Source organism: Apium graveolens, chromosome 2 (genome assembly GCF_009905375.1).
Source record: "Apium graveolens cultivar Ventura chromosome 2, ASM990537v1, whole genome shotgun sequence".
Classification (NCBI taxonomy): Eukaryota; Viridiplantae; Streptophyta; class Magnoliopsida; order Apiales; family Apiaceae; genus Apium; species Apium graveolens.
This window is the reverse complement of record NC_133648.1, coordinates 166047343-166072794: the sequence shown is the minus strand read 5'-3', so window position 1 is coordinate 166072794 and position 25452 is coordinate 166047343. Positions and strand designations below refer to the sequence as shown.

Here is a 25452-nt window from a genome sequence, read left to right as displayed (position 1 = left end):
ATAATCATTGTCATTCAGCCCCCCTTATATTTTATGGTTGTATCCTCGGACAATGCCTTTATGAATTCTGTTCTGGTAGCGTCTATGCAGTAAACATTATTTAAGAGACTATTATATTTTAGAATGATTTTGAAAATAAAAAGATGATTACATGACAGTGGAGATTCTGTATCATCTGATTAGACCATACTTTATTTACGTTTTTATCTTTCACAATTAAAACATCGAATTCATTCCCTATGTTCCAGTCTAGATATGTTTATCATGCAAATGCGGTTAAAAACATAAGTATGATATATAATAATTATTACAGAAAATTGGTACATGCAGCATGTCACATTGAAAATTAACTCTCTATAAAAATATATATTCATTTTAATCGAGGTGTTAATAACAACATACCTCTCTCATTTGTATATCTAATTTGACAATATTGTAGTCAGGTGAATGGTTGAACGATAAATTAAATGCTTTCTATATTTAGGGTGTACTAATTTTATACAAAAGAAATGTCATACTCTTCTCACCATGTAATATCATTGCTATCAAATCTTGAATATGAACTTTTGAATTTGCCTCTTCCACATTAGCTTTTAAAGACTATCAGACAAAGTGAGTTATTAGAATTTCGATAAAAACCTCTCATTTCTTCCATTGCAGTGAGAGAAAAAAAAAGGAGTAAAATCATCCAATGAAGCATATGATGAAATTTTTTTGTGTATTTAAAAATAAAGGAATCACATTTAAAAATAAATAAAATTGAGAAAAAAATAGCAGTAGAAAGTCATTCAACATCCAAACACATAAAACTATTGTTTATTTAGTGCAAGTATAAATATTGGAGGATGAATGTACAAACTATAGTCCAGACTATAATACATGAATCATACCCACACTGTAATACATTTGCAGTTGCTCCATTTATCTCAACAAAATCGCCAGCCACCGTCTCCGGATTCACCAGTAGCCATACCTCATGCTCATTTCCTCGTATATATGGAAAACATGTAAAGATAAGCATTTTTTAGTATGAAATTTAAGTCTGAACGTGACTTCATTTAAAATCATCAAAATTACAAACAAAACAGTCTAAAGACTCTAAGGCATACTAATTTGCAATGCACAGAAAAAAGAAAAAAGAGTGTAAGGTAATTCAGTCCTTACCAAGATATTCCCCTCATATCCAAGAGTTTATATTTTTGGATTCATTTTCCAAAGATCCAATACATATTTTTCATATCTCTAACATAAGTAAGCATTAAACCATTAGTTAAAAGATTTGTAATATTAATTGGAGAATAAACTGAAATAATCTATAATGATATAGGTGTTTCATACCTAGATTGACACTTAATCGGAAATTGTGTCATATTCATTCTCGGTGGCTCCTGTCATCAAACATGTACGCCCATAAAAATATTCATAACTATATCAAAATTTAGTCTTATAAAAAATGATATGCATCAAGGAATTGCTATAAAATCAAAATACAAAAGAGATAACTGATATTATACTCTTGATATCATTGTTCAATATTTATAAACAAATACCTGTTTTGATTGAATCCTTGCTTACAAATAATTACTCCACTATTGCTTACAAATAATTACTCCACTGTTATAATACCTATATCATTGAAACAGATATTTAAAAATAATAATTATATATAAATCGACATTATAAACACATATATATCGGATTTCATGATTTGCTCATATAAGTTTAACAATGTAAGTAAGGAACAAATAAAATAATTATAGGAATAAGAAGAAAGGCAGCTGAAGATGAAACAATGAGAAAATAGAAAATTAAAAATATATATACACTCGAGGATTTAAAATCTAAATATACAAAATACAGCTAATCAATCAAAAATTTGAATTTTCAAATTTCTATAAATGTATATGCATATCATATATCAAAATTTAAAAAAGGACAATAATGAAAAAATTGATGTACTTCCATGTTAATTGAGTCTTGGATTGATATTTAATTTTGTTTAAAATTGTTCATACCACGAATTTTGGGTCTCTAATTGAAATATACATAAGACTGTATTGTTATTTAATTACAATTTTATTTAAATTCCTGAAATCATGAAATTAGGATCTCTAATTGATATACATATCTTGATCTTTGGTTACAATTTTGAATGTTTAAATTGTTGATATCATAAAATTAGGATCATAGATACATTGATATAAAATTGATTTTTGATTACGATTTTGAATATTTTAATTGTTAACAGCACGAAATTATGATCTCTAATTAATAGATACATAAGAATGCATTAAATAAAAGCGGATAAACGGGTCAGATTTGGTTATTTTGTTAGTTATTTTCATTAAACATGTCGGAGTTGGATATTTATTTAATTAGTTATTTACTATACTACCCTTTTTTATGTAAAAAATGCATACCTTCGCTAGCGTGCATTAAGAATATATTGATTAGTTATTTACTATACTACCCTTTTTTATGTAAAAAATGCATACCTTCGCTAGCATGCATTAAGAATATATTGATTAGATACTAAAATTGATTTCAAATCACTGCTATCCAAAAGAATTAAGATTTGTTTCAGATATAGCACAATGTTGAGAATTTTAAATGACTGAATTATCAGGCCACCAAGCACAATCTAAATTATTCATGCCAATCTTTGATAATTTATCGATTCTCAAGCTTAAACACGCTGCATAACATATGTAAAAAGAAGAAGCTGAAACCAAGGGATTGCAGTGACATAAATATCAAATGTGTCCGTACAAATTAATATAGTCTAGTTGTAAAAGTCTTCGGTAATGGAAAACCAACGGGCTGTTACAATACATCTTAACTTGCAACACACTGAAAAGAAAAGTGAAAGCAATTATAACTGAGGTAGAAATAGAATGTCTATAACAATGACAAAAGAAAGCATCACAACACACAAACTTTGAGACTATTGATCTGACCCGGGTGACTACGAAGAATCTCTTATTTTTGCCTCTTGTATATCTTTCCCAAAAATAATTTCAACACTGCTTGCACAGATGTGCTTGGATGAGCTTCGATGAAGTTGATTAACTTTTCATAGCTTTTGCTCTCATACTCGGCGAATACATCCTACAAAGACAAAAAAGAAAAATATGCATTCAGTTTTCAGCAACTGGGAACTCTAAACATCCAGACTTTCACACTATAAAAATTGCAATATAAAGAGTTAAGTTGAAACAAACTTGTAAAATACCTCAAGCTTGAGAGTATTATATAGCTCTTTTACTTTAGCTACAGAGGCACAATCCTCCTTCCCATAGTTCTCCTGTTGAAAGGAACCAATAATATTGGGGGTTAGCAATGTTAAGAGTAGAGGAATAGAAAAATGATGTTCCTTTCAACTTACATATAAGAACTTCTTCTGTTCCTCATTTGAAAGTTCGAGTGCTTTTACAACTAACCAGGAGCACTTGAAATCTTCGATATCTGTTCCAATCTGTCAAACGTATAGGCAAACTCTGATATATATTAGACTATTACTCCAAGATATCGATTATTAGATAAATGACCCCGAAGCAGGACCCCAAATACGTTAATAGCAGCGAGAAGTCGGAAGCGTTTTACCTTACCGATAACCTCTGGCGCACCAAAGCAATCCAGGTAATCGTCCTAAAAGATAAGAAAATGATCAAATTAGCATATACATTCTTACAATTAAGAGGACACAAGCAGCATATATAATATTAAATTGCCATAAGGAATAAAAAGAAGAATACTAAACCTACTTTCCATGTACCAATGCACTCATATTTCATTTTCTTTTTCGGAAGGGCGGGTGGGGGCACTAGCTTGCCAAAATCAACTTTGTCTTCGGTTGGAGGGGGGGATGGAATGAAATTAAAGGGGGACAATGGAGGTAGGAGGGAAAATAATAAAATAATTGTATGATTGCAAATTTTTATGATAAGATTTGGGAAGAAGATGGGTAGAATAGAGCATTTCTACTAAAAAAAAATTTGGGGGGGGGGGAGGGGTGAACTCTAATGTAATTTGTTATGAATGGAATGGAGGAAGAAACAAAAAATTTAAACATGTACCCCAGAATATAGTTCACATTTCAATTTATTTCCTTCGATTTCATTCCTCCCAACTAAACACAACACATGTGTTGGCATATCAGTGAATTTTGGAGCGGAATTTAATTTAGGATAAAGTTGGGTTTTAAGTTGAGATTATACAAAGTTCTTTAGAAAATGTATACAAAAGATACATGGAGCATTAAGACTTACCTGCACTTGAAAATAGGTGCCCATTTCAATAAGTATCTCCTTCACATTAGTATGTTTCTCAAGGTCTTCACCAGCCATAAGAAGTGCACAGGCCACCTTCATAAGAAATATAACCAATCATCAACTGCCAACGAAGTTTTGCGATACAAAGAAAAAGTAAAAACCGATTCGAACTTATAATTTCATTATGTTGTTATGAATGGACCAGAAACTAATTTTTAACTAGATTACTATGTATTAGATAAGAAAATTAAAAACAAAGAAGCCATGTAACTATTCCAGTCAGCAGCAAGCATCAGAGAAACTCAAGTAGGCAGTTAAGTTTCACACATTAGATACATAACATCGATAATATAGAATATCACAGGCAAACAAGCAGAAATTTCAACAAGTGATGTGTGCACAAGGGATTCCAAACATGCAAATAAAAGAAAAGTAAGATATATGTGTAGAACAATAACTCACTGGAAGATAAAATGAGTAGTAAGCAGTTTTGTACTGCACAATCCGGCGGTGACTGCACAAGAACGCCAATGTTAAACTTCATTAGGTTGAAAAAAGAACATGTTTTTTAGGGGTTAAAAAAAGGGTCCAGCACTTACATAGGCAATGAATACTTAGACAAGTCTTTCTCTCCTACAAGGGTGGTGATCAAATCTATCATCTGTCCACAAGCTGTCTGGAACTCCACCTGCTCATGATATGTACATATATTATCATTGGTATATATATCATCTTTGAAATAATCAAACCTTATTCCTGGCCTATGTACAATAACAGTGTAGGACCTCGATTTGAAACTTTACTTATTTGCTAAAACGTTGCTGTATAATGACATTGACATACACTTTTTGGACACTCAAAGCTTTAGGCATCCCGCGGATTACTTTTTCAGAAAGAAGTTAGTTTAATAGTCAATATTAATATTGCATAACAAACTGTTGCATTAGCTTAATGTAAAATTTTGAAGGGGTATTTGTTGCATGTATATAAAGAAGTATTCATTACACGTGAAACTACTGTTTATAAGAAACTACGCAGCTCTGCTTAAACTCCTGGAAAGTATTATTTAATTTAATTTCAACAGCCCCTGCGTTAATTAGTAAAACCTTGCAATTGATCTGTTATGCAGCAATTCTCACCTCATTAAAAAGATCCAACAGATCCACATAGTAAGGTTTTTGCCGAAAATGCTTCTTTAGAATCCTTGGAATATGGTTGCGAAGTAATATGCCATCATTTACAGCAATCATACCAACCTACCACATATTAGAGACTGGTCACTCAAGGAATTAAAGTGAGTCAGTTACATGCTTAACTAACAGATTAGACTTCTGACCATGGATTCATACCTTGGGCACTCTGAACCAGCAAGGTTGACCTCTGCGTGTGTGAGAGCCATCCATAATGTCATCAAGCACAAGAAAATAAGCTTGAAGCTGCAATTTTTGGTCAATTAAGAATCACAAAACGAGTGTTAAACTACAATCATATGATGATAGTAAATGTTTGACCATGGACTAGAACATTCTGAGAGCTTACCCATTCAATACACCAACCAAGTGCACTTGAAAGAAAAATTTCGTCATCGTCTAGTTCTTGTCCTTTCAACAACTTGTAGCTGTCAATAACAGAAAGGCCTCGATTCAGCTTACCTGTGAATAAGGCAGGTTAGTATGGAGTATTGAGATGCAAACTCAGGCTCTTAAGCAATTTATTCAAGTTAAACATTTTTGCTCATTTCTTGAAAAAAATGTTGTAAAAGAATGAGGTGAGTAGACACGAAACTGATATGTGGTTTATTTGAAAAGAAGTGGTGTAATAATTATGGTCCTACCTCCAGGCACATTGTAGTCCAGCATCTGCAATTGAAAGGGGGTAAACAGTCAAATAAAAGATTGATTAACAGAGACGATTGAATACATGTTAATATGATTTAGTTAGTAGAGCAATCCAAATAGATTTGTCAAGATCGTGTTGGAATATGGATAATTTGACATATAATATGAAACAAAGCTCTCCAACAATGCTAAACATGGAAAGGGGGGGGGGGGGTTATTAGAAATGCAATCGACAATGGTGTGGAATAGATTCTTTGTTAAGCTAAAAAGGAAAAAGGCACGAGGAAATGCATACCCTATCGACCCATTGGCGAGAATGAGGAGTGAATTCAAAAGCAGAGTCATTGAGCAATTCAGATTTGAGAAGAGCGTAAACCTCCAGAAACTTGGCCTTGAGATCGCCGCCGCCCATTGGAATCAACGGAAGGAAAGAATATAATAATAATATTATAGCACGAGCGAGGGAGGAGTGAGGTGTGTGTGTGTGTATGATATGGGACTGGGGGGGGGGGGTAGTTGGTATTTATAGGAGGAAGAGGAGGGACTGAGTGAGGGGGGCCAGCAATTCCTAAACAAACAACTAACGCTGGATGGATATTGGATGGCGGATGAGAGCCCGGTCCGGTGGTTGTTGTTTTACTATTACTCCCCCCACCCCGCTTCTTTCACGTTCTTCTTATTTTATATTTGATTTCATTCAATATTTTATTTGTTGTATTTTCTTTTTATTTGTTTCAAAATTATAACATGTTATTCATTCTCAATTTTTAATTATATCGTAATAAATCACTTATTAATTATTAAAACACATACTTAACTAACTAATAATCATTTTTTTTCTATTTTTCTATTATTATTATTTAACAAGTTTCCTTAAACGCCACACCTGATAGGCCATAAATAATCAAGCCCAAATAAAGAAGCAAAAATCCAGATAGAGAACACCCCAGGCCCAAACTGGGGTGGTCCCCGGGGCCACGTGGCACAGGACAAAAATGTCAATTGTCTCATACTACCCAAAATGGAACAATTGCATCCCAGTCATCCATATGTAAAGATCCCAAGACAATACTGGTGGAAGAAGGACACCCGATCCCACAGACGATCCAAACCGTCCACCCACTCACCAACCAAGAATGATCAAATGTTAGGATAAAGAGGTACAAACCCCCAAAATCCTAAATCTTGGGACCTATAAAAGGCCCAAAAAAGAGGGTTTTAGGGGTTGAAAAAAATTTGACTGCTACACACCTATACACACACCACCATACATATTTTGAATAGCTCATTCTTCCCTCTTCTTCTTCAAGAGACCTCATTCTCATTCTCACACCGGAGTTGCCGTGGGAAATAGCCCCCCTCCGGTTCTGTTTTGCAGAGTCCCCTACCTGACATGCTAACCTCACACCAGCTGCCACATGGACGAGGCTCTAGCTCACGTGAGAGAGGAGAAGACACGGGAAGAAAGAGAGTTATCATTGGCATTAGAAGGAGGGGTGAACCTCCGGTGGTGTGGTGTCATCTCCAGCTACGTTACACAGCTCCAATAGTCAACAAAACCCCCTCCCAGGTAAGAACAAGACCCTCACTCTCTTCACGACTCATTTTTCTTATATTTCCTTCCAAAACAGTCAAACACTCTGTTGCACCTTTGCTACAATTTCCCATACTATGTTCTAAAAAAAAGGCCATAAGAAAGAGCAAAACTTCGATCTCGGGAACTATTCAACCCACCGTTGTCCCACCCAGGGATGGAGAGATGGAGGAGATAGAAGAGGAGCCCCCCATAACTCGTGCTTCATCTCAACTCCAGCCCGGAGACCAGAGAGTAACTATAGAGAAAGAAACCCACAAATATGCAGAAACCTCTCCAAATCCTTGGGGAAACATGACTCCGAAGCAAATTCAAGCGGCTAGGGATCTATGGAAGGAAAAGAACCACAAGACTCCTGAAACCCGTCCCGGGGATAAGGAGGAGCACTCTGAAGAATCTCGGGGCTCAGTCTTAGACCGTATTGGCAAAACTAAGAAGCCATCAGAAGACGCCCGGGACGAGATCAAGAGAGCTACACTCCGGGACCGCATCCGGAAGGAAGAAGAGGCCAAGGCCAAGGCCAACATTGAAAAGAGGATCCAAGAGGAGGAGGCGAAACAAAAGAAGAAGACACGCAGAATTCAGGTCTCCTTAGATTCCTAGCAGGAGAAAGAATCTAAACAGGAGCAGATGGCCCGGGTTCTCCGGGATCTTAAAAGAAAAGTTGAGGGGGACGTGGAAGTCGGAGCGGCGACCACGCCCTTCACCAGAAAACTGGAATCCAGCCCCAGGGAACCCACCCTCAAACACTTCAACTTCGATTCTTTTGACGGGCTTGCCGACCCTGAAGATCATCTAAACTACTTTGAACAGATCTCGAACATATATGATTACAACGACCTCACCAAGTACAATTTCTTCGCTTCAACACTAAAGGGAGGAGCACAAAAATGGTTCATCAGAATCTCCTCCCGGAGCATCGACTCTTGGAAAGACTTCCGGGAAATATTTTTAAAGAGGTTTAGGGCAAACCGCATGAACGAGCTCCAGATGTGCCACTTGGAAACCATCCAACAAAGGAGCAGAGAAACCCTACCCGAGTTCATCAAAAGATTTCAAGAAGCGGTCAACCAGCTCTCCAACCTTGAGGAGAACGAAGCCGTAAATATTTTCCACCGAAACCTCCACCAGGTCTCATGCGAAGGTTACGTAAAAGACCTGATCCATAGAGAGCCCCAAAGCCTTGCTTCTGCTTATGCGATGGCTTCAAAGTTTATCAAGGAAAATGACTTCCTCACCTCCATGAAGATGAACAGGCGAATTCGGGATGATGATGAGTCCCCGAAACGTCGCCCCTCATATAGAAAGGAAAAGAGGTACACCTTCGAATGGACCCGTGCCTCGAAGACCCCCTCTATGGATTTCGAAATAATATGATCTCGATCCGCGGGGTAATATACCTCCCCATGGTCTTCGGGACCGCACCCCGGAAAGTCTCTCATGTCATGAAATTTTACGTGATAAGTGCTACATCCTCTTATAACATGATTTTGGGGAGGCCCACCATTACCAAGCTCCGGGCCATCCCTTCAATAATTCACTTAAAACTAAAGTTTCCTACCCCGGGAGGCATCGGAGAACTTAGAGGAGACCGTGGCGTATCTGGGAGATGCTATGGGCAGGCCTTAGTGATGGCGGAAACCGATCCCGAGAACAGAAAGAAGGCAATGGCCCTACCCAAAGGCCAAAGACGGAAGAAACACCGCGAACATCTCAACAAAAGGCCAAGATTAGATATCAACGTGATAGAGGACTCGGGCTACGGCGTGACCAACGCCGATGCCCGGATACAGAAATTTATGGAAGTAAAGGAAAAGACCAAGGTAGAGCCTGCTGCGCAAACTATCGAGATAGAGTTGGAGCCCGGGAACCCCATCCGGAAGTTGAAAATTGGAAAAGGCTTAGAGACATCCTTCCAGGAAGAACTCATCCTGCTGCTAAAAGAATATGCGGACGTGTTCGTATGGGCACCGGAGGATATACCCGGGATTGACCAGTCCGTGCCGATGCACAGTTTGGATGTAGACCCGCGGAAGAGGCCGATCAAACAGAAGAGGAGAAACTTCGCCCCGGAGCGACAACAGGCTATAGACGAAGAAGTAGAGAAGTTGCTCAAGGCCGACATCATCTGCGAAATCAAGTACCCCGACTGGCTCGCCAATGTGGTGTTAGTCAAGAAGCCGAATGGAAAGTGGAGAATGTGTGTCGACTACACAAGCTTCAATGCTGCATGCCCCAAAGATTCCTACCCCCTCCCCAATATCGATCAACTAATCGACGCAACTTCAGGCCATACCATGCTCAGCTTTATGGACGCCTTCTCAGGGTATAACCAAGTCTGCATGAATCCTGAAGATATCGCCAAAACATCCTTCATTACTCATCGGGCAGTCTACGCCTTTGTCATGATGCCCTTCGGGCTCATCAATGCCGGAGCCACCTACCAGAAAATGATGAACACAATCTTCAAAAGCCAACTGGGGAGGAATATGGAATCCTATGTGGACGACATGATCTCCAAGTCGCTCACGATCCCGGATCACATCAAGGACCTCAAGGAGTGTTTTGACAATATGAGGAGGTACAACATGAAGTTGAACCCGGAGAAATGTGCGTTCGGGGTACCTTCAGGCAAATTCCTGGGCTTCCTAGTCAGCGAAAGAGGAATCGAAGCAAACCCAGAAAAAATCAACGCCATAATGGAAATGAAGATACCCTGCACTCAGAAGGACATCCAGAAGTTGGCAGGATGCCTGGCGGCCCTATGCAGGTTCATCCCGAAGCTGGCGAAAAGGTGTCTTCCATTCTTCGAGTTACTGAAAGGCGCCCGGAACAAGAAGTTGGTGGATCGGACTCCAGAATGCAATACAGCTTTTGAAGAAGTCAAACAACACCTGATGAACCCCCCGGTGCTATCAAAACCCAAGCACGGTGAGCCTTTGTCTCTCTACATCGCCGCTGACCCCAAGGCTGTCTCTTCTGCCTTAATCCGGGAGGAAGGAGGAATCCAGAGCCCCATCTACTATATCAGCCAAGTCCTCAAAGATGCTGAGACTCGATACCCAAACTTGGAAAAATTCGCCTTGGCCCTCGTACATTCCAGCAGGAAGTTAAGGCAATATTTCCAAGGCCAAGAAATTAGAGTGGTCACAGATCAACAGCTCAGGAAAATCATCCACAAGCCAGACGCATCCGGGAGGCTGGTCAACTGGGCCATTGAATTAAGCTAGTTCAACATCAAGTTTGTGCCGCGAACGACAATAAAGGCCCAGGCCCTAGCAGAATTTGTTATGGAATGCACCTTCCCCGAGCCATAACCACCTGCACCTAGCGGAATTGATTGTAAGGAATCCAACCCGGACACAGGCTCTTGGAAGCTCTATGTGGACGAATCATCAACGGTTGAAAGATCCGGGGCTGGCCTCATTCTTATTAGCCCAGAAGGTTTCACCATTCAACAAGCAATAACTTTTGCCTTCAAAGCAACGAACAATCAAGCCGAATATGAGGCATTCCTCTCCGGGCTCGGGTTAGCAAAATCTCTCAGCATTACGAAGATGATCATCTATAGCGACTCCCAGATTGTAGTCAAGCAAACCAGTGGAGAGTATATTGTGAAAGATCCAAAACTGGCACAATATCAAGCAATGATACAGGATATCCTGTAAACCATTCCCGATATCACCATCCTCCAGATAAATAGGGAAGAGAACTCCAAGGCAGATGAGTTATCCAAGCTCGTGCAGATTACGTCGGATCTCATCAGCTCGGTATACTTCGAAGAACTTAAGGCACCTAGCACAGAGCGATCCGAGGTCCTGTGCATCGGCAGCCCGGACAACTGGATGACTCCCTACATAGCTTACCTAAGGGACGAAACGCTCCTGAAAGACTAGAACAAAGCCAGATACTTGAAGCACAAGGCTACTCATTTCTTCCTGGAAAATGGATAGCTATACAGAAGAGCCTTTTCAGCGCCCACCCTGAAGTGTGTAGACCCGGAGGAAGCAAACTATTGTCTCCGGGAAGTTCATGAAGGCATCTGTGGAGATCACCTGGCAGCCAAAGCTCTGGCTTACAAAGTTATCAGGCAAGGATATTACTGGCCCACAGTCCACTCTGACTCCATCGCCTATGTCAAGAAATGCCCTCAGTGCCAGAAATTCAGCAATGTTCCCAGGAAAAGCCCCAGCCTGCTAGCGTCAGTGCTATCTCCTATCCCGTTTGCCGTTTGGGGCATAGATATCATGGGCCCATTTCCCCGGGCAAGAGGCGACCTCCGCTATGTTCTATTAGCCGTCGACTATATGACAAAATAGGCAGAAGCTAAGGCCATGAGAACAATCAATCAACAAGATTGCATCAAATTCATGGATTCAATCATCATGAGATTCGGGATTCCGGTAGTTCTGGTCTCCCACAATGGGCCGCAGTTCGTTGGATCCGACTTTGAATCATATTTGAGAGAACTCGGTATCAAGCACAAAAGGGCATCTGTGGCACACCCTCAAGGAAACGGGCAAGTCGAGGTGACTAACAGAACCATACTCCGGGGCCTCGAAAAAAGGTTGGAAGAATCCAAGAAAACTTGTCCAGATGAGCTCCTGAAAGTCCTGTGGTCCTACAGGACCACTCCCAGGATGGGAACCTATGAGACCCCCTTCAAGCTTGCCTATGGCACCGAAGCCCGTATACCAATCGAAACCGGGTCCCCCTCCCACATGGTCATCAACTTTGAGGAAATCTCAAACATTGAAGGCCTCAAGACCAACCTGGAGCTCCTGGATGAAGTAAGAGATCGGGCTGTAAAAAAATAGAAGACTATAAAGAAAAGACAAAGCTCTAATTCGTAAAGAAGATAAAAATCAGAGAGTATGAAACGGGAGATTTGGTACTTCGGCACACCGAGGCTTCGGACCCGACCAACCAATGGAAGATACAACCCAACTGGGAAGGGCCCTATATGGTTAAGGAAGTGCTCCGCCCAGGGACCTACAAGCTTAGCTATCTTAGCGGGTCTGAAGTCCCAAATACTTGGCATGGGGCCCGTCTAAGGAAGTTCTACCAGTAAGGGCAAGATGCACATTCTGGGGCCACCTCTACTTTTATGCTATGACAGCCTAATGTAAATACTCTCCTCATACACCCCAAAATGTAATTTTTGCTTTATTTTGATTTAAATGAAAAACTTCGCTTTGAGCACCCCATAGCTCAAGGTAATTTTATTATGTCATTTGATTACTGTCTCTATGTGTACTTAGAAAAACTTTATTCATTTAAAATTTTAGACCCCATCCCGATGACCATTACACAAACCATGTGTACTTGGAAAAACTTATTCAGTTAAAATTTTAGACCCCATCCCGGGGACCATTACACAAACCATGTGTACTTAGAAAAACTTTATTCAGTTAAAATTTTAGACCCCATCCCGGGGACCATTACACAAACCATGTGTACTGGGAAAAACTCTATTCAGTTAAAATTTTAGTCCCGGGGACCATTACACAAACCATGTGTACTTAGAAAAACTTATTCAGTTAAAATTTTAGACCCCATCCCGGGGACCATTACACAAACCATGTGTACTTAGAAAAACTTTATTCAGTTAAAATTTTAGACCTCATCCCGGGGACCATTACACAAACCATGTATACTGGGAAAAACTCTATTCAGTTAAAATTTTAGACCCCATCCCAGGGACCATTACACAAACCATGTGTACTTGGAAAAACTTTATTCAGTTAAAATTTTAGACCCCATCTCGGGGACCATTACACACACCATATGTACTTAAAAAAACTTTTTCTGTTAAAATTTTAGACCCCACCCCAGGGACCATAACACAAACCATGTGTACTTTATAAAATTTTCAGTTAAAATTTTAGACACCATCAAAAAATAGCAAAAACCAAATGCAGAAAGGGAAATATATTTACATGCTTGCCCAGGGAAAAACAAGCCCCGGGCCAAATCCAAACCAAAGTCATACGAAATTTAAATAGCAAGTTCAAAAGCCACAAGGGCTAAGTCTGGAACGACAACAAGCTAAAAAACAAATTACAAGGCATGAAGCCTGGATCTTCATTCTTCAGTTCTCGGGAGGAGGATGAGTCTTCTCGCGGACCTCTTCGGGAGGAGGAGGTGGCTGCGCCCTGGAGGTACCCTCTCCAGCCACTTTTTCTTCCTCACGACGGAGCTCTTCTGCGAGGTACAGCTCTATGAACCTGTCCATATCACCACCCGGATTCTCAGCCAGATAAGCAGAAGCAATGTCCCAGCAGATGTTGACCTTCTCAAAGATCTTGTTATTGAGCTCTTCGTAGTAGGATGGAGTACCCCGGAAGGATTCAAGAACCTCCTCTGCCCGGGGCCTGGCAGCAAGCTCTCTCTTCAAGTTCTCCACCTCCGCCCAGAGGGATCCAACCACCTGCTCAGCAGCCTCCCGGGCTTTCACCGCTTCAGCAACGGCCTGCTTATGCTCTTGGGACTCCCTCTCCTTCACATCCTTGTACTTGGTGAATCTTTCCTTCTAACCAGCCAACTCCTTCGCTGCAGCTTTATTCTTAGCCTCCCTTATACGATAGTTGTGAAGAATAGTAGAGCAGCCGCTAATCCGAGCGTTAGCCTGAAAAGTAATAAAAAAGACTCAGTGCTGATACAAAGGAAGGAAACAAAAAGATGATAAGGGAACACTCTTACCTCTGAAACATCCCGAACAAGATGATCAAGGAAAGTATCCAGATTCTCCTTGGCATAGCACTCGAAGTCAGTAGGGGAGTCATAGTTGTCGAACATCTTGTTCCGACGATCGTCAAGAGTCATCCGGGCTAAGAGGCTCTTCAAGGCGTCCTCCTCCACCAACTTCTGGCTCTCCTCCTCAGTGGGGCCTGAAGTAGAAACCCTCCTACGCTGTGGGGTTCCGGAGCCACTAGCAGCATCTTCCACGGCTTTCCTCTTGCGAGGGTTCAATGCTCCAACCTTCTCTTCCTCCAGCTCCAATACCTCAACCTCCTCGGGCTCCGGGATAATAGGCGTAGTAACCACCGGAGCATTCTGCCTTACGCTGTTCCCCGAAGAACCAGCATCCCGGGCCTGCGAACCACTACCCACACCTGCCTTCACCACCGATCTTCTTGAACCTTCCAGCCAAATCCTTGGACTGTTGCGACATAGCGTGATGGAAAGGGTTAAGGAACGGAAGACCTGCACAAGGAACAACAGTTTAGAAAGAAGACGTCAGGGCAATGATATACATCAAGAAAGAGTACAAGGAAAAAACTATTGAAGTAAAGCACTTACAACCAACATTATACAATGTTTGCTTATCTAAAAAGGTATCCCGGGTCCACTGGGCACCCAGAGCCACCAAAAAATCGTACATCTTTACCAGGGCATCTCCACCGAGCCACTCGGTTGGGAACCTATTATTTTTCAAAGCAGTTTTATACATAGGCATAAACTCCAGGTCCTCACCCCGGACGAAGATGAACTCCTGGTGCAAGCCCCGGAGCGAATTCAACATAAAGACAGGTGCACTCTTGGCATCAGCAGGAAACCCACAGCCATCTATATTGAATGTGAACTCAAAAAGGGGAGGTAGGGTGGATTTCTTAATCCTAAAAAGGTAGTGGAAAAGCTTGAAGGTAGGAAGGTACTTCTTCACATGGCAACAAACAGGGTACCAAGAAACCCACTTAATAGAATTTAGGGCCAACTGAGTAAAGGGTATCCCGTAGACATCACGGCAGAAAGACTTGGTGAATTGGTAAGGTTGGGCCTCATGTTACGAAGATGCTCTTGAGGAATAGCTACCCAACCACCCATAGGACGGTGATCAACCCTCTCATGAGGCTCGGGCCACCTCCACTCCATACCATCCTCGAAGTGGAAAATGGCTTTCACTAAGTCATCTATTTGCTCAAAGGAATATTCCGAAAGGTCAGGGTGACGGGGAGCTGGAACATAGCTAGTCTCGGGAGTGTTATAGAAAAGCTGATCCATGCGGGCCCTATAACATCCTCCAAACCCGGGTCAGAAGTTTGGGGCTCACAACACACACCATAATATTTAAACTTGTATATAAAGTATTATATGCATTGACCCTTCTTTACACAACCACGGATCGCAACAGGTTAAATAATGAAAACAAGTCACAACCTTAACTTTTATTACATCGTACCAAATCCCAACTAGTTCAACGTACAATTGATAATGATATCGTTCGAACAATCTTGCATAACTTCTCTACAATATAAATCTCCTGCTAGCTCGATTCAACTTAACCTGGAATCCTAGCTCACACACGGGACTGGGAATCCTCGTTACCAATAATTTCCTTTTCAACTGTTGAAAACATAAAAAAGATTTGCAAGAGTGAGCTAACTAGCTCAACAAGTCATAATAGCAATAAATGAGGTTAAACAATAACCAATTGAAATGATTCAGAAGAATCAAGTTTCTGAATAAGCAATGATTAGAATTGGATATTCACTTTTCAATTTAAAAACCAAAGTTAGGCTGCTGATCAGTCACGCATTAACCCCGAGCAAGGCTCCCAGCTTTGCTCTATATACTGGATCCAAGGAACGCATTGGCCTATTATGACCACAAATCTGGTCTTACCACGAATCTGGTCTTACCACGAATCTGGCCCACATTTATAAACAATTCAATATGATAACCAATGTAAATCCATACGCTGAATCATAAACAACATTTATCTTAAAGTATAGGGTGATTCATAACACCATGAAGGCATAATAGGGAATTTAAAAAGATTGGCTTTCAATCAAGGAAAGAATCAGAAAGTAGAAGACCAAGGTTTTAAGGGTTCCAAGAATTGGTCTTCTGTTAAACAAGGAATAAGGGTTGGTATGTCAAGCAATTCAATATCAGAAATCAGTATGTGGTAGATATGTATTTATGGAGTAGTATCGTATGTGTCTGGCTCATATATGGAAATTCAACAATCAATGGTTTATGAAGAATAAGGCTTATGGCTCAAGATCAATAAGAATCAGGGTTCAAGGTTAAATAGTTTAAAGCGCTTGCAATATAAAACATGAGTTATTTTGAATAATAGCGGCATTTTATGAAATAGTTCAAAAATATTTGCAATATATCTTGAAAAAAGGTTCAGAAGTACTTGCCTTATCACCGACGATTTCCACTTTACTTGTACTCATCTAACAGTTTTATTCATCAACCACTTTTCTTCTCTTTTTATGCCTTGCTTCTATTTATCAATCACTTTCATTCTCTTTCTACGCTTTGATTCTATTTATGGATCACTGGTTTCCTATTCTATGCCTCGCTGACTCTGCTAGGCATCACAAGTATCTATCAATTATTCATACTCATATTATTCTAATCATCACATAGACGTCATAAGCTTTTATCTACCCTTCGTTTTACCCAAATCCGATTTACGGATTAAAAGTTATGACTAAAACAGTCAAACCATAACCACATAGGCATATAACACATCAATCAGTTAGCACGTAGCACATAGCACGCAAGATATTCGATCAAAATAATTTTTCAACGAAGATTCGGGGTCAAAATGATTTTCCGGGTATTTAATACGAATATTTGAACATTTTTCAAAATTAAAACGGGACTCCGAATCAATTTATAATTAAATAATAGGGTTCGAACACCCGAATCTGACTTTAAAATAATTTTATAATAATTATCGAGCCTTTAAAATAATTTTAAATAATATTTTGAAGCTCGAAACTATTTTTCAAAATTTTTAAATCAATTTTAAATAATTAAATCCAACTAAATAATCAATTAAAATTAATTAATAACTAATTAAATTAATTAATCAATTAATATTTAAATTAATTGACCAATTAAATAATTAATTATCAACTAAAATTAATTAATTAAATATTTGAGTTCTATTTTGTAATTAAAATAATTTTCAGAAAAGAAATAATAAATTTTTTGAAGTTTTACAATAATAAAAATCAATTCCTGAAAATTTTATAAAAAAGAAAGTATAATTTTTGAAAATAACAAAACAGAAATCTGATTTTTTAGTATTTTTAAAACTGAACTTTGATTTTTAAAAATCTTTAAAACAGAAGTATCAAAAACGCAAGCTTTGCAAAACTTGGGGGACTAAATTGTAAATTTTATAGTCGTCTCCCCCAAGCTCGCCGGAAAGCCATGGACGCCCTCCATGAGCTTTTCCGGTGACTGAAAAACCATCCAGAAATGGTTCCAATTAACAGAAAATAACGCTAGTTGCTTCAGGAACGTATTTGCAGATTCATTTCACCCAAATAATCAAAGAATTAACCGGAAAATTCAATCGAAGTTTTGCGGCCGGCGAACCCCGATTTTCCGATTACACCCTTCCAGTAATCGTTTGTTCTTTATATATACATCAATCGAATCGTCTTTGGACGATCTACACGTTGCTACAATCAATTATAACAAATAACCCCACACAAAGAAACGCCTAATTTTCAATCAAGAACATTCATACCAAGAACCCTAATTTTATTTCTAAGAATCAAACACCCTTTTCTATATGTTATTGAACTCTATTTTTGACATATAATATACCAAACTGACCAGAAAAATATTATCTACACGATGGAATCATCAAATCATATCAACAACCTCAAGAAAAAAATTCATATTTTAATCATCAAATAATTCGAATTAAAATAAATAAATATAAAAATCACCTTGATTTCTGTACTGAAATGGTTGATTGATTCAGAAAGTACTTTTCGAGAGCTTTGTTTTGATATATCGCCCGCTTGAATCGGAGTTCGGTAACGCCTTCGTTCGTATGTTTGATTATAAGAACACGACGTGAATTTAACATTTTCTCTGTATTTTACGGGGTTTTACTGACTGATTGTGATTATTCGAATAAAATAAAATGATAAAAGGGCTATATATATTTTTGGAATATTGGTTCGTGTTGGATCGTTAAATTAGTTACTTGGCCACCAAGTAACTGCAAAAACGAGTATTGGATCGATAAATTAGTTACTTAGCCGCTAAGTAACTGCAAAAACGATCCAATTTAGTACCCGTACTAGATAATTATCCAAACCGGGCTTCTTATAAAACACTTTATATGAAAATATTGTAATAATATCCCGCCTTTCGAGAATGCGGGTTTTGATGATTCACCGAAATGGTTATCGTATCAAAAATCTTGCGCCGGGCCTCGCACAGGTCAAACCGTAATCCGGATTGAAAAAGTCAAAATATGGAAAATGTCTGGAATTACCATATTAGGTTAGTAAGGAGTTTTCGGAAGAGTTTCAGGTTGTAAAAACGTAAAAACGGTTGAAGTCGGACGATTCCCGGCTTTATAAAATAATTTTTTAATTATTCAGAAAATAATTAATAAATTCATAGATCAATATAAAATCATTTAACAACCCAAAAATTACCAGAAAAATACCGTAATTATCTATATTTTATTCTGGTCATAATAAAATTAACAAACTTATACTGTATCACATATAAGCATTCACATATTCACACAAATCATCAGATAATTCACCAAAAATCACATAATAATCATATAAAAATTACTTATTAATAAAAATAATTACACGCGATATCCCGGATGTTACAGGCCCCATCATAAGGCTCCTTCCCCCCGGCCTATAAACAGCAGAAAGGTCCCTAAAATAGTAATCATGCGGGGGACTATTCTTTCGGGTCTGAACAAAATAGTGATCTATATCTACCCAAGACTCGTCTCTTCTACCCAAAGTCTGCCCGGGGTTTAAAAGGAAAGTGGGAAACTCCTCAACTACAGGCTGGCGACGGGGAGGCATATTCTCAGATTCCGGGGAAGAATCACTTGAAGAATGGTCGGGAAATCCGAAGTGGGGACGGTCGGGCCTACGTTTAAGGTTGGCTAGTCGTTTCACTCTTCCTCTCCTAAGCATATAACCCCGGAATCTATGCCATTTTGAAAAAGAGAAAAAGAAAAACAGAAAGCCACTCAGAAACAGTTAACCTTCGAATCGAAACACCAAGGTATATCCTACAGTCTATACATATATATATATGCTTACAAGTACAAGTCATGAACAGTCACGAACAACAAAAACAAACCCAGTTTCTTGCATAAACTAAACCCCTTATTCGTACATATACAAAAGCCAAAAAACAAACCCAGATTCACTATAAACATCAATTGTTCTTATGCAAACAAAGCCTAAAAATCTAAACAATGAACAACATCACGTTCGATTCACAAAACCTCGACGCAACAAAGTAAACCAATTCGGATGATTGGGTACGCATGCATTCGAAGAACTTATACTACAAATATTCATTAACAATCACGAGGAAGCAAAAAGGCGAAGAAAAAGTTTGAAAGCTTACAAGAAAGTAGGAGAAGTAAGGCGGCTTCAAAGAGAAAAGCTCCCAAATTCGCCTTGAAGAAAAGTTGCAGAGAGTGTTGGGTGTTTGTAACTGCGTAAAGAAAAAAGAAATGCCAAAACAGGAGTATTTATAAGCACAAATGAGATAGTAACCCACTCAACTGCCACGCGATCGTGCTGGTCGGATGAAGACACGTGACACAATCCTGAGCGTCCAGAAAATAACCACCGCAGTTAATGATTACATCACTGTAATTATTTAACAGGCACGGCTTTTGAAGAGAAAAAGGGGGGGGGGACTGCAACATTTCGTATATATACATATACTGTTAGATATATTTGAGATGTCATGTCTAATGTGTTTCATGTTTAGTTTTTCAGATCTTAACAAACAGGAAATATCAGTACTTACTGAAATCAGCACTTACTGGAAGTCAGAACTTAAGGATATCAGTACTTAAATTATCAGGAGATAATTATCAGAAGATGGATATCAGAACTTAAGTGCGGAAGGACGAACAGTTAAGGAAAGGATGATTGAAAGGAAAGAAGATCAAGACTAAATAAAGAAGAGTTATGCATAGAGAAGATTTCTATGGAAAATAGAAGACTTGGAAAAGAAGATATCTAATTGATATATTTTAGGATACAGAATCATATTCAATATCAATTAGCGATTATTTTGTAACTGTGTATTATATAAACACAGACATAGGGTTTACACTATATGTGTTATCATAATCGAAGTTATTATTTATTGTAACCCTAGCAGCTCTCGTGATAAGTTGTTCATCACTGAGAGAGGACAGTTCCATATTGTAACAGAGTTTATTGTGTTAAATAAAATATGTTTTCTGTGTTCTTATAATCGATTTGATTGTGATAAACACTGTATTCAACCCCCTTCTACAGTGTGTGAGACCTAACACGTGGTATCAGAGCAATCTGTTAACACACAAACAATTTAAGATCCAAAAACAATCATGTCTAAAGAAGAACAAACTCCAACCAAGCCCACCAAAACTGAAGAACCTCCAAAGACTCAAATCCATAGTCGATATGAGACTATTAGAGTTCCCATACTGAAACCATCTGAATATCCCATATGGAAGGTGAGGATGTCTATGTTTCTGGAAGCTACTGATCCAGAATACCTTGATAGAATCAATGAAGGACCACACAAACGCCAACCAAACTCTCTGTTGTAGTTGCAGTTGAACCAGCAAAGTCTGTACCAAAGGAGAAGAGTGATTACTGTTAGATATATTTGATAATGTCATGGCTAATGTGATTTATGTTTAGTTTTCAGATCTTACTTAAACAGGATAAATCAGTACTTACTGGAAGTCAGGACTTAAGGATATCAGTACTTATATTATCAGGAGATAATCATCAGAAGATGGATATCAGAACTTAAGTACTGAAGGACGTTCAGATAAGGAAGTCAGCTGGTTAAAGGATTGAAGATCGAGATAAACATAAGAAGAGATATGCATGAAGAAGGAATTCTATGAAGAATAGAATACTTGGCAGAAAAGATATCCGATTGATATATTTTAGGAAGCAGAATTATATTCCATATCAATTAGCGATTATCTTGTAACTGTGTAGTATATAAACACAGATATAGGGTTTACACTATAAGTGTTATCATATTCGAGAAGATTATTCATTGTAACCCTAACAGCTCTCGTGATATTTGTTCATCACTGAGAGAGAACAGTTCCATACTGTAACAGAGTTTATTGTTTCAATAAAGTTTGTTTTCTGTTACTTGAGTTATTAAAGTTCGATTTGATTGTACTATACACTGTATTCACCCCCTCTACAGTGTGTGTGTGACCTAACAAGTTGTTTCAGAGCCTATCTGTTAACGTACAAACAGTTTAAGATCCAAACACAATCAGGTCTGAAACAGAAACTCCAACTAAGCCCACCAAAACTGAAGAACCTCCAAAGACACAAGTTCAAAGCCGATATGATACTATTAGAGTTCCCATATTGAGACCATCTGAATATTCCATATGGAAGGTAAGGATGACCATGTTTCTGGAAGCTACAAATCCAGAATATCTTGATAGAATCAAGGAAGGGCCTCACAAACCAACCAAGCTCGTTGTTGCAGTTGCAGGTGAAGCAGCAAAGTCTGTACCAAAGGAGAAGAGTGATTACACTGCTGAAGATATCGCATCAATTGCTAAGGATGCTAAGGTACGACACTTACGGCATAGTGCTATTGATAATGTAATGTCAAACAGGGTAATAAACTGCAAGACTGCAAAGGAGATATGGGATGCTTTGGAAACAAGATGTCAAGGAACGGATACGATCAAGAAAAACAGGAAGACAATACTCACTCAAGAGTATGAACACTTTGACTCAAAGGATAATGAGTCATTGACTGATTTATATGATAGATTTGTCAAACTCTTAAATGATTTGTCACTGGTTAATAAGGAGTATGATCTTGAAGATTCAAACCCTAAATTCCTGTTAGCTCTTCCTGAATGCTGGGATTTGAAGGCAACAACAATAAGAGACAACTATAATCTTGATGAAACAACTCTTGATGAAATCAATGGAATGCTCAAGACTCATAAACTTGAGATGGAACAAAGAAGCAAGATGAAAGGAGGAAAGTCAAGGACAGTTGCTCTTAAGGCTGAAGAAGAATCCCTCAAGGCAGCTACCTCAAGGAAAGACAAGGGTAAAGCTCTCTTCATAAAGTCTGATACCGAGTCATCAAGTTCTGAAAGTGATGATGACTCAGAATCTGAAAGCTTGACTGAGACGGATGCTGATGAAGAGATGATGAAGCTGTGTGCTCTTATGGTGAAAGGGATCACAAAGATTGCATATAGGAAGTTCAGGAAGGGAAAGAAGTTTTCCAGGAAAGGCATAAGTTCTGATAAGAAGAATTTCAGAAAATCTGAAGGAAGAGGAGGAGAGTCTGACAGAGGAGATTATACAAATGTCAAATGCTACAACTGTGGTGAGAAAGGCCATATATCTCCTGATTGCAAGAAAGTGAAGAGTGACAAAGGCAAGGATCTTGTCACAAAGAAGAAAAGCTGGACAGACACCTCAGATTCTGAAAGTGAGGAGAATTATGCCTTGATGGAAAATGCTGATAAGGCAAGTGCTGAAAGCAGTTCTGAAGCTGCTGAATTAAAGGTACCTCAAACTACTTATGCCTTTCATACTGATGATATTAATGAGTTGAGAAGATATCTTAAAACCATGTTCATTAGTTATGGAGATCAAACTTTAACATGTGAAAGATTAACTTCTGAAAATCTTGCTTGCAAAAAGAGGAATGATTATTTAGAAAAAGAGTTAGTCATGTTCCATCAAACTCAGAAAGATAGAGATGATGCTTTCTATGTTAGGGATGAAGTGCTTAAAATGAATGAATCTCTAAAAGATGAGTTAGAAAAAGAAAGAGAGATTAACAGGACTTGGACTAACTCTGGCAGAACAACTCAAAATTTGTTAAGTAGTGAAAACTGGAAAGAGGGCTTAGGTTATGGAGGAGATAAGAATGATAAAGGAACTGTAGATGTTAAGCCTATAGCTGTTAAACAAAAATCTAAGCTAAAGCTTGTTAAGTTTGTAGCTGTAAAGTCCGATAATGAGAAATTAGAAGTTAAAAAGGAATTAACTTCTGACAAACTAAAACAGGAAAAGACAACTGAAGTAAACGTAGGCTTAATGACTAAGAAGCAGCTTAAGCATAAGCTGAAAGATGTTAAGAATGCAAACAAGGTAAAATCACCTAGGAAAAATAGGAATGGAAAGGAAGGTGTGAATAAAAGCAATGATTATAAGCCTGTTCCTGAAGCTCCTAGAAAAACGTGTCATAACTGTGGAAGTTCTAATCATCTGGCTTCTTTTTGCAGGAAGAATAAGAACATAAACTCCTTACCTTCAAAGTCAGGAGTTAAGAGTCAGTCTGTTAGATATAAGCCACACAATCCTTGTTTTCATTGTGGTAGTTTATGGCATTCCATTTATACTTGTAAGGAATATCATAGTCTGTACTATGATTATTATCAAATAAAACCTTCTTTAAAGAATGTTACCATTGTTCCTTGTAGTGCAAGTTCTGATTCAAAGTCTGATAGTGTAAATTCTGATAAGAAAAATGTTAACATAAACTCTGATGCTAAATCCGCTGCAAATGTTAACAGACTTAATAAGGCCAAAGGATCCAAGCATGTCTGGGTCCTTAAGACTAATCATTAGTGGTCTTTGTGATTGCAGGGCAACAGGAAAAACATCCTAGTTCTGGACAGTGGATGTTCAGGACATATGACTGGAAATAAAGCCCTGCTATCAGACTTTGTGGAGAAGGCTGGCCCAAGTGTTTCTTATGGAGATGGCAACATTGGAAAAACATTGGGATATGGCAATATCAATCTTGGGAATGTCATCATTAATGAAGTAGCTCTGGTCTCAGGACTTAAACACAATCTACTGAGTGTTAGTCAAATTTGTGACAGAGGTTATCATGTGGATTTCTTTGAAGAACACTGTGAAGTTGTAAGTAAATCTACAGGCAAAGTTGTTCTGAAAGGATACAGGCGTGGTAACATCTATGAAGCCAAGCTTTCAACAAGTATTGATGGTTCTGCAATCTGTCTGATGAGTAGAGCATCAATTGAAGAAAGCTGGAATTGGGATAAGAAACTCTCTCATTTAAATTTCAACAATATAAATGAGTTGGTCAAGAAAGATCTTGTGAGAGGACTGCCAAAGTCAGTATTTGCTCCTGATGGTCTTTGTGATTCTTGTTAGAAGGCCAAACAAAGGAAATCTTTATTCAAGAGCAAGACTGAATCATCAATTCTTGAGCCTTATCACCTACTACATGTTGATCTATTTGGTCCAGTAAATGTCATGTCTATTGCAAAGAAGAAATATGCTATGGTCATTGTGGATGAGTTCACCAGATACACATGGGTGTATTTCTTGCACACAAAAAGTGAAACTGCATCTATCTTGATTGATCATGTCAAGCAACTGGATAAATTGGTCAAGGACTCAGTAAAAATATTAAGGAGTGATAATGGTACTGAGTTCAAGAATTTGATAATGGAAGAGTTTTGCAAAAACCATGGAATCAAGCAGGAATTTTCTGCTCCTGGAACTCCACAGAAAAATGGAGTTGTTGAAAGGAAGAATAGAACTCTAATTGAAGCTGCACGTACAATGCTTAATGAAGCAAAGCTTCCAACCTATTTCTGGGTTGAAGCTGTGCAGACTGCTTGTTTTACTCAAAATACAACACTAATTAACAAGCATGGAAAAACACCATATGAGATGGTGAAGAAAAAGAAGCCAAATCTGAAGTATTTTCATGTATTTGGATG

The 25452-nt window shown here is 38.4% G+C and overlaps 2 protein-coding genes and 1 long non-coding RNA gene across 3 annotated transcripts; 1 reads left to right on the top strand and 2 right to left on the bottom strand.

The window, feature by feature from the left end:
• Positions 1–787: 787 nt before the first annotated feature.
• LOC141706114 (uncharacterized) lies at positions 788–1689 on the bottom strand. Its single transcript, XR_012568646.1, has 4 exons — positions 1551–1689; positions 1339–1388; positions 1165–1242; positions 788–987 (listed from the first exon to the last, which is right to left on the bottom strand). It is a non-coding gene; the product is annotated as an uncharacterized LOC141706114 (long non-coding RNA).
• A 1034-nt stretch (positions 1690–2723) lies between these two features.
• Positions 2724–6774, bottom strand: LOC141707972 (farnesyl pyrophosphate synthase). Its single transcript, XM_074511427.1, has 12 exons — positions 6405–6774; positions 6106–6130; positions 5811–5923; positions 5621–5707; positions 5411–5527; positions 4871–4959; positions 4734–4785; positions 4269–4364; positions 3604–3648; positions 3386–3475; positions 3233–3304; positions 2724–3108 (listed from the first exon to the last, which is right to left on the bottom strand). Exons 1-12 carry the CDS (start codon positions 6519–6521, stop codon positions 2980–2982), a joined length of 1032 nt encoding a protein of 343 aa, XP_074367528.1. The 5' UTR covers positions 6522–6774; the 3' UTR covers positions 2724–2979.
• A 5299-nt stretch (positions 6775–12073) lies between these two features.
• LOC141695298 (uncharacterized) lies at positions 12074–12520 on the top strand. Its single transcript, XM_074499558.1, has one exon. It carries the CDS (start codon positions 12074–12076, stop codon positions 12518–12520), a length of 447 nt encoding a protein of 148 aa, XP_074355659.1.
• The last annotated feature ends 12932 nt before the right edge of the window (positions 12521–25452 follow it).

What these genes read in the sequence shown, in the direction of transcription:
- LOC141707972 (XM_074511427.1), bottom strand. Translation starts at nt 6,521, where the DNA reads ATGGGCGGCGGCGATCTCAAGGCCAAGTTTCTGGAGGTTTACGCTCTT. An exon ending in TGTTGGATCTTTTTAATGAG is followed by an intron (nt 4,960 to 5,410) that starts GTGAGAATTGCT and finishes TATCATGAGCAG; the next exon opens with GTGGAGTTCCAGACAGCTTG. An exon ending in GCACCTATTTTCAAGTGCAG is followed by an intron (nt 3,649 to 4,268) that starts GTAAGTCTTAAT and finishes CTTATCTTTTAG; the next exon opens with GACGATTACCTGGATTGCTT.
- LOC141695298 (XM_074499558.1), top strand. Translation starts at nt 12,074, where the DNA reads ATGGATTCAATCATCATGAGATTCGGGATTCCGGTAGTTCTGGTCTCC.